This window comes from Dryobates pubescens, chromosome Z, assembly GCF_014839835.1.
Source record: "Dryobates pubescens isolate bDryPub1 chromosome Z, bDryPub1.pri, whole genome shotgun sequence".
NCBI lineage: Eukaryota > Metazoa > Chordata > Aves > Piciformes > Picidae > Dryobates > Dryobates pubescens.
This window is the reverse complement of record NC_071657.1, coordinates 42170810-42182084: the sequence shown is the minus strand read 5'-3', so window position 1 is coordinate 42182084 and position 11275 is coordinate 42170810. Positions and strand designations below refer to the sequence as shown.

Here is an 11275-nt window from a genome sequence, read left to right as displayed (position 1 = left end):
AGTAGGAAAAGGCAAATGTACGCTGCCTTGCCAGGCGCAGCGGCGGGGCGGGCACTTTGCAGCTGCGCGACAGCTGTTTCGGAACGGCGCGTTCAGCACAAGGGCTGAGGCCGAGAAGGGTGGGGGTCACGGCAAGGTCATTGTTGTTTTGGGTCTGGTGGAGAAAATGCTATGCGTTTGAGTGTGTTTCCGATAAGTGATGGTGGAGCGGGTACAGAATATAAGCTTTCGGTGTTTCGCGCGGGTGCTTGCTGCCAGCAGCGGCAGCAGCGGCCTGGCCCCGGGGCTGAAGGATGGGCGGCCGCCGCCGGAGGCGTAGCGTAAGTTAGTGTAAGTTTTTTGCCAGTTCTTGGACGAGCCCTCAGCCCGCAAAGGGACTTGCAGTTTTGCTGTTATTTTTATTATTTCCAGGGCTTCTGAGGCTCATTTCTCGGCGTGAGGCTTTGTACTGTTCTGTCTTGTGCGTGTATGGAATCGTGAAACCAGAACACGGTTTCCACATTCAGAGAGATTACACAGTAAAATCGTTCTCTTTAAGCCTCTTTACATCTAGTCTTGATAGTTACGATAAAAATTCACTGTATTCTGAGACGTATGGGGCTAAGCTTTGGTTGGGAATAACAATATCACAGTAAGAATTTGACTCGTGCCATACTTACAGTGATAATATTGGTTATAAGCATGTCATCGAATTTAATGATTTTTACTTAAGTTGTTTTACTAACATTGAATATGTTTTCAGGTAATTTTATTTGCTGGTGTTTTTTGTTTTTTAAGTAGTTGACGCAATGACAGCCTTTGAAAAGAACCTCCACCAGAAAATTATTTCTCAGCTGCATAATTTTGCTGCTAATGGAGATGCAGCCAAACTAAAAGCATTGCTCAGGCATTCTCCGTCACTTGTCAATGCATCTGCAGATAATGGCTGGACAGCCTTGATGTACGGTGCCAGAAATGGACATCTTGAGGTTGTGCAGCTTCTTCTTGAAAAAGGGTAAGGTGCTTAGCATGTCCCATTGAAGAGCTGTAACTTAAATCCCTGTCTGCTTTTATCTCAGAAAATAAATTTACTTCACAGATAGCAGCAGGATTTTCAAGGTTAAAACTCAGGAAAATATGCTTTGTATTTATAATTGGATTCTTCAATTACATCATGCTTTGCATATTTGCTAAGAAACTCTTTAAAAGTGATGACCATCTCTAAAATTATTCCATTGATCTTCAAGGATATATTGACACTTCCCACAGACAAACAGAATAGAACAGTTTGTATCTCGTTCCAACCACTGTACTGAGAATAAATTTGGTATATATATGATTTTTCCACTTAGACTTTCTTCTAATCTTTATTTGCAGCCCACTTACATTTACATCACGGTGCAGAATATTTGTTGACCTACGACCTGTTAAGTGGGACATGATAGACACACCTTTACCAAAGTTATTGATTGATTAATTTAATTTGTCATAGTTTTTGACAATTCACTTCCCTCTTGGGCTGTCACATTTTCTTTTCTTCAGTCAGTATGACACCAAGTGTGCTCATTTCTTGTCTAATCTTGCTATGACACATTTTTGTCTTCCTTAAACTGTTGTAGTTCTAATTTTTCAAGACACTCATTAAAGTAAAAAATACTTCAGTTGTCTCCTTGAGATCCCAAAGAACATTATTCTGAGCCTTGAATAAAGTCAGGATCCAAATAATTCAAATGAAAAAAAATTTAAGAGCCAGATACTATGGTTCAATTAATCTCCATGTTAATCAGAAAATTACAGAATTGAATAAGTTAATTTTATTTTGTGGTTGTGAATAATATTAGGCACAGTATTTCATAGCCTCCAGTGGATTCTCACTTTTCTTTTTAGTCCTACACAGATTCCGTGCCCTCTGTTGGGCCCAGCATGGAATGTCAGGCGAATCACTCTTGTGTATTAAAGTGGTGTATTCCAGCACGTAGAGGAGTGTCTCTGTGACAAGTTTTGTGTGTGTGTGTGTGTTCAAATAAAATATGCATTGAGGAATCTTTTGGGATTTGGGGGAACTTAACATTTTGGTAAATAGCCTAACAGTTTTAAATTTATGCTTAATGTAAAAGAGAAGCTGTGGACACCAAGTACCAGCCTGATCACAAGTTTGCACATACCTGAGCAGATAGTAGTAGGAATGCAAAATAATTAGGAAGTCTGGCAAGATTTTGCCTAAAGGAGACTTCAGCAGAAAAATGGGAGAGTTTAGGAGAAAAATGATCAATGGTATTTTCTTTAGCACCAAAACCTTGTAAATTAAGTTTTGAATGCTTTTCTAATGTAAACTCCCTGGAAAACTACTCAGAATCTCAAAACCAAATCTCAAATCAAAACAGCTTTGTGATGCAGTTACCTATGTATCAGCAACATGAATATACCAGCATCTTCTGGTTTTGAAAAATCATCAGCCTGGGCCCAAATCTACTCTATAATTTGTAGTTTGCAATAAGATTTCTGGTTTTCTTATCCACTCGAGTTAAAATTGACAAAAAATAGAAGTGCTTTATTTTTGACTTCCAAATCAACCACAGTCTACTTCAAATAATATTTTTTAAAGTAAATACTTAAATATATATCATGAGGCAATGTTTCCTTATCTGTATCATTTTGCAGACCTTTTGGTAACAAAGAGATCCCTTCAGGGACCACCAATGCAGTTGTAAAGGTGGTACTTCTCTCACTAAGCGGAGGCTGTATTTTTGGTCCTTATTTAATGGTAAATATTCTGTTGTAAATATTTTTAGGCTGTTTTCAGTAGCTTCTAGAAAGTAATGCTGGTTAAACTGCCTCTTTTAATTATCTTTACTGGTTATTCGGAAGAGACCTTTAGCCTGGTTTTGCCTGGCTTTCAGTGTTCTATCTGTAAATGATCTTGACCTGCTCTTTTTCTTTTTTTTCTCTTGTTTAAAATTACATCATACAGTATGTGGGATATAAATTAATTCATTGATGGTGCAGTACTGCATGTATCTTGGTAAGTGGATGAACAAAAAAGTGAAATAAGGCTGCAGCAAAAGAGTATGATTCTTTTTCATTACTGTAATGCTAAGTGTTTAAGCCTAAAGAGTGCCCTGGTATAGACAGAGTGTCTAAAAGTTCTTGCATATTAATAATATCGGATGTATATGCTGTAAGTAAGAATCAGAACTTTTCCTAAACATATGTGCCCTGGTAACCACTGTTTCATTTTGTTGTTTTTTTTTTCTCTAGGTGTGACAGGTCCATTGTTAATAAATCAAGGCAGACAGCTCTGGACATTGCTAAATTTTGGGGATACAAGCACATAGTGAATTTGTTGGCAGATGTGAATGGTGGACAGAGGCCTACTTTTCTGTCAGATGAAGTGAAGGAATGTGAAAATTATTTTGGTTTAACACTTCTGGACAGAAAAAGTGCTAAAAGAACAGATTCCAAGTGGCTAAGTGAAAAACAAACCCATCCAACTACAGTATACATCCTCTTCTCAAATCTAAGTCCTTTGGTTACTTTGAGTGGGGGAATAGAGGGCTCCCAGCAGCCAGGAGTAAAGCTTTGCAGGCTGTGCCACAAGGATGTTCAGCAGTACATAAACCAAAGTGAAGAAAGCACCTTAATTTTTCTTGGAGTTGAACTTCAATTACACATGAATGTGCTGGATGCTTGCAATAGAAGAGGTCTACAAGATGAAGAGGATGGGTTAGTTACTTGGTTTGCTCTTAGCATAGATTCTGCTTCTGCTGAGAAGTTCAAACAGAATCATGAGGATTGTTATTTTCTTTACCCACCAATGCCAGAACTACTTCGGCTTCCTGAAAAAGAAGCTGGTAAGATGTATAAAATGCAGCAGTTATTGAATAGGTAATCAGGATAAATTTTGAGATTCACAGAGGTATATATAATACAAGGATAATCCACTACAAAAAAGAAGCAGGTGTTTTCAGTGGCTTTAGAAATACTTTCATTTAAAAAGCCTGTCAGTGGTTTTGTGAAGAATTTTGTATTTGAGAACATGGAAAGCATTAAACTGTAAAATCTATTGACATCATGATTTTACAAATGGTACTATTTAAATACTAATTCATGCACATTAATATTCTAATATGGAAAGAGTTGAGTTTTCATTAGAAGTTATAAAACTATTAATAAGGCATTAGATAGTCTGAAAAGAGTGCAAGCAAGTCAGGTTCATTAAGTGAGTGAATGACATTATAGATGCATTACAAATGCTGCTGTAACAATTCTCCTTTTACAGAAGGATAAAGGGCAAAGTTGATTTGCATCTGAAGTTTAAATACACCAATGCATTGTTATATCCATACCTGTAGTAGCCCTAAATAGTAATCTAAAAAATGTGCGTTACATAATTCTGGCACCTTACCCAAAGTAACTTTTGTGAGAAATAATGTATATTGATCTGGATGAATTTATTTCTGAATATATAAAACAGTCTGTAGCTATGTAGTACTCTGCTGTATTGCATGTGCTGTGCTACAAAGAAATAGATCTGAGTAGCTCATATTCCTGAACTTCTCTTTTAGTACAATTTAGTTCAAGCCATAGTCTTATTTTGATTTTTTATGTTAAACTTCAGTATTTGCTTTTTTCTATACTGCTAAAAGCTTATATGAATTAGTATTTGATTTTGTGTATTTTCAATGTATCCTTTTAAAGGAGTGGTAGCCCAGGCTAGGTCTGTTCTAGCATGGCACAGTCGCTACCGATTCTGCCCAACATGTGGGAGTGCAACCAGGATTGAAGAAGGAGGTTACAAGAAAACCTGCTTAAAAGAAGGTTGTCCCAGCCTTCAAGGTGTTCACAACACATCATATCCAAGAGTTGGTGAGAGTTTTGTAGTATAAACTAGGCTGAAGTGGCTTGTTTGTACTAGTAGATACATGTAAATCAATTTCTTTCTAATTATTTCAGCTCCTTGCTTTTGTCCCAAGTCTTACATACTTGTGTATCCCCAGACTACATGTGTCTTAGATCTATTCAGTAGACACATGTAGTAGTAGTTTATGACAAAGAACTGCTGTGACAATACCAATCTTTATTGCAGTGGAGTAATTTCCATTAGAAGTTCCAACAACATAAATGAGATATTGGTAATACAGAAGGCTACGTTTTACTTTTTCTTTTCCCCTTACATTTTGTTTTCTTACCTTCAAACCATCTGAGTTTGAAGTATCTCGGTTCTCAAACAATGCTTATTTTGTCTAGTTCAATTTTGACTGTATTAGCCATCTTTGCTGGCATTGACTGTTCATCAGCAATCACAAAGTTACAGCCTTGTCCACTCAGACTACAAGCTTGTGCAGTCTTCTATAGCTTCTGTTGTTCATGTGGTGCAAAGGGAAGTATACCATGTTGGTGGTGGGGAAACGAAGGCAAAATAACCCTTCCCTTTTTTTCTCCTGTTATTTGGTGGTTCTTAGCGCCTTTCCTTCCTTTACTCTGCTCTCTCTTCTGCACTTGTCATTCTGGGTGATGTCTGTGTGTTGTCTTTCTGAATTTCATATTCTCTTACATGCTGGATTACTCTCTAGTAAAGAAAGCAATTCTGCCATATTCTGTCCTGTAGACTATAACAAACCTTGCTAAAACGCTAATGGCTGTTTCTTTACAGTCTGTATCACAACAAACTTAGAGAAGGAATGAAATTATATAGGAAAGACTGATGAACCAACATTTTGTACTGATACCTTTTTCTGAAGAAAGTTTACAGACAGCAACATTACATGTGCTGCACTGCAGCAGATACCTTTAAGCAGGACAACAATCTTTGAAATTGTTTTTTATAGTGGTTGCTGAGTCATGCCGTTCATACAGAGAGAAAGAAAAGAAAAACAATAGCAAGAGAAAAGGTATATAAAGGCAGAGGTGGATAGAAAAAAGAAATTAAAAACCAAAATACTAAGATATTTAAGAGGTAGCTAACAAAAAGAGGAAAATACCATAGATGAACAGTGTGAAAGACATGACAAAAAGGATGTTACCAATGGGAGAAAATACTTAATAAACAAGAAAAAGATTCATAAAATGACCAGAAGGGAGAAAGTAGGTAAAACTATGACATCTGGTGAGAGATTGATAGCATAGTCAACAAAATCAAAACTAGAAAATATAGTCATTGTTTACATTGTAACTAGAGTATCTAGCTTTTCTTTGGTATTTCAGTCAAAAGTTTGATCTTAAGACCTGTGTGTAGAGGAGTTGATCGTAAACAGGTTTTGCCGCAGAAATTGTTTCTCTCTGCTGAAAGCATAGCTAGGTTAGTATTGCTGATACTCTTGAAAGATTGTGTGCTTCGGTTGCAGATAATTTATGTCCTACATTTCTAGCCTTGGCTAGTAAACTGCTTCTGCTAAGCATGTATGTTGAAATACAAAGCAAACAGATGCCTTTCAGTGAAAAAATAAAACCAACCAACCAAACAAAAAACACCAAAGTGAAATAAAATAACATATTGCTCTGGGCATCTGCAGTTCTGATTACAATCACTTAAAGGTACCTTACACGTATTTATTTGCACTGGTGTCAAGACTGAATTGTATTATCACTTTTAGGTCCCATTTGAAATATATTCCTTGCACATCCCTTACAGATCCTGTTGTGATAATGCAAGTCATCCATCCAGATGGGAACCACTGCCTTTTAGGTAGGCAGAAGAGGTTTCCCCCAGGAATGTTTACCTGTCTTGCTGGATTTATTGAACCTGGTGAGTAATTTCATTTTTGATGGCTGATTTTTACATCTCAGTATTGAATATAATATAGAAATTTGTTAGATATCACTTCAAATAAATGTTTTTTGCTTCTTGCTAGATAATACAGTTCTATACAGCAGCTCTTTTATAAAAAACACAAAAACAAAGCAAAAAAAAAAAGGAAAAGCAAGTTGAGTTGTGCTAGTTTTAGGCTATGCCTTTAAAATTTAGTTGCAGATTTTGAGCAGAAGAGTAGAAAAATATAAATAAATAACTTTTGGGTGTGAAAAGGAAAACAAAAGATTACTCTAAACAAATTCATTGGATAAATATCTAGAATAAGACAGGCTGTACCTAAACAATTCTTCTTTCTTGATCTCTGCTGCTTAGCTTCACTCGAGAGAGATTAACCTGCTTGCTGGCTGGCCTTGGCTGGGCTTTTTAGTTAGGTCTAACCCAATGCTTTCTCTTTGCTTCTCTCTTTTCTGGGACAGGGGCTAGGGGAGGGTGGTGGAATGGCTGCTGAGGAACAACAACATAACCATCAGGCAGAGTTAGCTGCAAAAGTCGTTCAAGTAGACATGAACTCTGATCTTGATCTTGGCTGGAAACACCGACGTGAGGTATTCTTAGCCTTGTGGGCTCATGATTCATCAGGACATCAAGGCAGAGATGTAACCTACCAGTGGGCTTGTGACATGAGAAAATATAACTTTAAAATAGTTACCATGTGCTCTTATATCACATATTTAAGTGGAAAAAACTCACATACAAGGTTCTTTCTGTGGTACCACTTAGCAGGGGATTATAGCACAGGAAAATCAGACTTAAAGCATAATTTAGAAAAGATGACCATATATTTACATATTTAGGGCCTGACTGATCATATGCAAGATAGGCTGAAATTACATCATTTAGTAAGAAAAGAGATATTTTGCTAGCTATGTTCAGCAGTAATAGTTGGAATTAATTACAATTGTCAGTAACTGCAAAACAGTTCGTAAAACAGTCTTGTCTTGGGAATATATCTTAATAATCAGTGAAATTATAGTGTTTAACTGTGTGCAGGTGAAATACTGTAACAGCATGAATAAGTTTATCCAAGTACCATCTGAAAAAGTCAACATGTTGATTGATTCTTTCTTCTCCTGGCCTTACTACTTTCTGATACAGAATTCAAGTGTATAAACTGAAATTTAAGAATCGCTGATCTTACCAGCTGAATGTAGCTGAACTGAAACTTGTATCTCTGATGCATGGACTGTCTGCTTTAGTAAACTTGTAATCAGTGGTTCTAACCTATTACACTTGAATATATATATATATATATCTATCAACAGTCCACATACACAGCTAGCAGTTTTCTGTGAATATGGACCTAAAGCTTTGTAGTTATATTTGGAGATTTGTCTGTATGCATTAAGGCAATGAAGGTAGAGTGAATAACACAATGTAGAAGTCTCTGGATTTTTTACTATTATAATTTTAAATACCCATTATCAGCTTGCATTGCATATTATATTCATGCTGAAAATAAAAAAATTAACACAATTCTATTTATAAATTAATAAATCAGCATTTAAAAAGTGACTAAAGGAAAGATTTAATTCCTACCCACTTCTTGAATTTAGGTGTGGTAATAGTAGTTTCTGTGTATGATTAATCATCAGTTCAGGAAATAAAGTATGATGATTTCTTAATGTATATTTTCTAAGTTGCATTTTGCTCCAGTGGCTAGTTTTTACATTCTTAAACCTCTCTTATCTTGTGGTTAAGGTCTGTGCTGTGATCTGCGAATGAGATCTCAAATTGCCTTGGGTTGACTTGAGTCAGTTCAAGCGTAGGATGTAATCATTGCTTCGAGTATTTTCTTCAGCTGCTTGTTCTCTGCCCTTTTTGATTAGGTGAAACAATAGAAGATGCTGTTCGAAGAGAAGTAGAAGAGGAGGCTGGAGTCAAAGTTGGCCATGTTCAGTATGTTTCGTGTCAGCCGTGGCCAATGCCCTCTTCCCTAATGATTGGCTGCTTAGCTGTTGCAGTGTCTACAGAAATTGAAGTTGACAAGAATGAAATAGAGGATGCCCGATGGTTCACAAGAGAACAGGTGAAGTTCAGTTTAATTTCCTTCTTGTACAGATTGTATCAGTTTGACTGTATCAGTTCTGGTGCTTTCTTGAGCAAGTCAAATGAGCATTGATGTGACTTGAGCTTCAAACCATGGTCTTAGAGACAAAGTTGCTATAGGTTCTGAGATCCCCCATGGACAAACAAAGGTGAATCCATCATCAAGAGACCAATTGAACTCTTTATTGAATATAAACAGCAATACAGAAAAGGAGATGTTCTTCAACTTGTTCAGTATCACACGTAGAAGAAATTAGAGAAGATTAAAGGTGAGGAGAGAAGGAAAAGAGAGGACAGGAATAGCAGGAAAAAGGAGAGAGGAAGTGATCATCACCCCAGGTTCTAGTGTCATGCAGTGTGTGCTCCAATCTGGCTTTCCAAGGTGTTGGTGGGTCTTCAGCCTGGCCTAGATAATTTTGGATATTTTATAGTCTCTGATCTGTTGGGGTCCTCTCCCTGGGTGGAGTTGCCTGGGCATGTGCATTATCTCACTTGGAAGGTTCCTGAAATAGGTCTGCAGAGTGTAGAGGGTCTAGGGGTTGCCTTGCTCCCAGTGTTGACATGAGTGTAGCATGACCTCTTTGTTTCCCACATGCACCCTTTTTGCTGAATCAGAGCAGGGAGATTACTGCAGGAGGAGCACCATCCCTCCTTCACAGGACTTGGTGCCACTCAGTACTCACTGGCTGTGCAAAATCAGCACATTTAAAGCGTATTCTGTAGGTCATGGCTATGACAGGCATATATACTATTCACTTTATACTACAGCAGCATTATATTGTAGATTTCAAACAACCCAAGACAGCAGTATATGTATGGTAATTTGAGAGTCACTTCCAAGCCTATTTCCTGACATTTTTGACAGCTAGGCCTTTCATGTTTTCCTTTTGGGACATACCGAAGATACTGATATTTTAACCCACTTTCTTAGCAAGCCTGTACTTTTCCATTTTAGCAGAAGTAGTGTTAAATAACATCATAAACATCATCTGAATTTCTCCAAACAAACATGCCACCAGATTTACTGAGATGGGGGAGGTTTAGGTAAAAGTTCTGGGAATTCATTAGTTTGAATATCTTTTTCCATTCAGTACTGTTTTAATACCCTGGTACCGAATGGGTATTTTTCCTGAGTATTTCAAATACATTCAAATCAAAGAGAGGATTAAAAAAGATTTTCATGCTGAGATTTAAGTTCATGAGTGGAAAAAGGAAAAGTTGCTTACACAACATAGTCTTCATAGGTTTTTCCGCATGCTACTTACGAGCTAAACTTGTAGTAGCACTGTATTTCTGCCTAGCACTTGGAAGTATTTTGACTCTGTAAGTCAACTTGAAGTCAAAGTTAGTTACCTACAATCTCAGTGTATTCCAGACAATGCTGAGAGCATTTTTTTAAAATGAGTATCAGCTCTGTGTGTAGCTGGTCACATGCAGAGTGAAAATAGAATAGAATAGACCAGGTTGGAAGAGACCTTCAAGATCATCGTGTCCAGCCTATCATCCCGCCCACCTAATCAACTAAACCATGCAACCAAGCACCCTAATCAAGTCTTCTCCTGAACACCCCCAATGATGGAGACTCCACCACCTCCCTGGGCAGCCCATTCCAATGGGCAATCACTCCCTCTGTGTAGAGCTTCCTCCCAACCTCCAGCCTAAACCTTCCCTGGTGCAGCTTGAGACTGTGTCCTCTTGTTCTGGTGCTGGTTGCCTGGGAGAAGAGACCGACCTCCGCCTGTCTACAACCTCCCTTAAGATAGTTGTAGAGAGCAGTATAAATAAATGTACATCAGAAATTTACTTAACTAAAAGTGAACTCCCATGTTATTTGCAGGTGCTTCAGAAAACCAAGAAATCACGTTTCCTTCTCCACTACATGAGGGAAAAAGAAATTAAATGTATGGAGTGGTGTAGAGCTGGTAGTCCATACTTCTAAAAGGTTTCACAAAAACCTTAAATACTATATTAACAGTTGGCCTCCATACTTGTAATTGAAAGGAGGTATCCTTTGGATTTGAGCTCAAAAATGTCAGAATTCACACAGAATCCCGTGTGGCTTTTTTCTCTACATCTGTCATGGATTATATGCATGTTTAATAGCTGTAGGATCATCACAATAATATAATTCTTGCATTAATAGAATGTTAGACTCCATATAGTTTCTAATACTCTCTTCTCAAAAAACCTCTGTCTTTATTGCAGGTTGTGGAAGTTCTTATTAAAGGAAACCAGCATTCTTTCTTTGTGCCCGCAAGTCAAGCTATTGCACACCAGTTGATAAAACACTGGATTGGAATGAATGCTAATCTTTAATTCCAGTAATTGATTATGTTAAATTACTTCTTCTAGTGAATTCTAAATTAGGAATACATTGGAAGGAATTGTATATATAGTAAATTAATTTTCTACGTTCTTTTGGTTCCTGGACTAAATTAT

General features: G+C 37.3%; 1 protein-coding gene across 1 annotated transcript; it reads left to right on the top strand.

Moving 5' to 3' along the window:
• The first annotated feature begins 774 nt into the window (after window positions 1–774).
• NUDT12 (nudix hydrolase 12) lies at window positions 775–11275 on the top strand. Its single transcript, XM_009903853.2, has 6 exons — window positions 775–994; window positions 3238–3830; window positions 4678–4845; window positions 6611–6724; window positions 8617–8816; window positions 11042–11275. The coding sequence occupies exons 1-6, from the start codon at window positions 789–791 to the stop codon at window positions 11150–11152; spliced, it is 1392 nt and encodes a 463-aa protein (XP_009902155.1). The 5' UTR covers window positions 775–788; the 3' UTR covers window positions 11153–11275.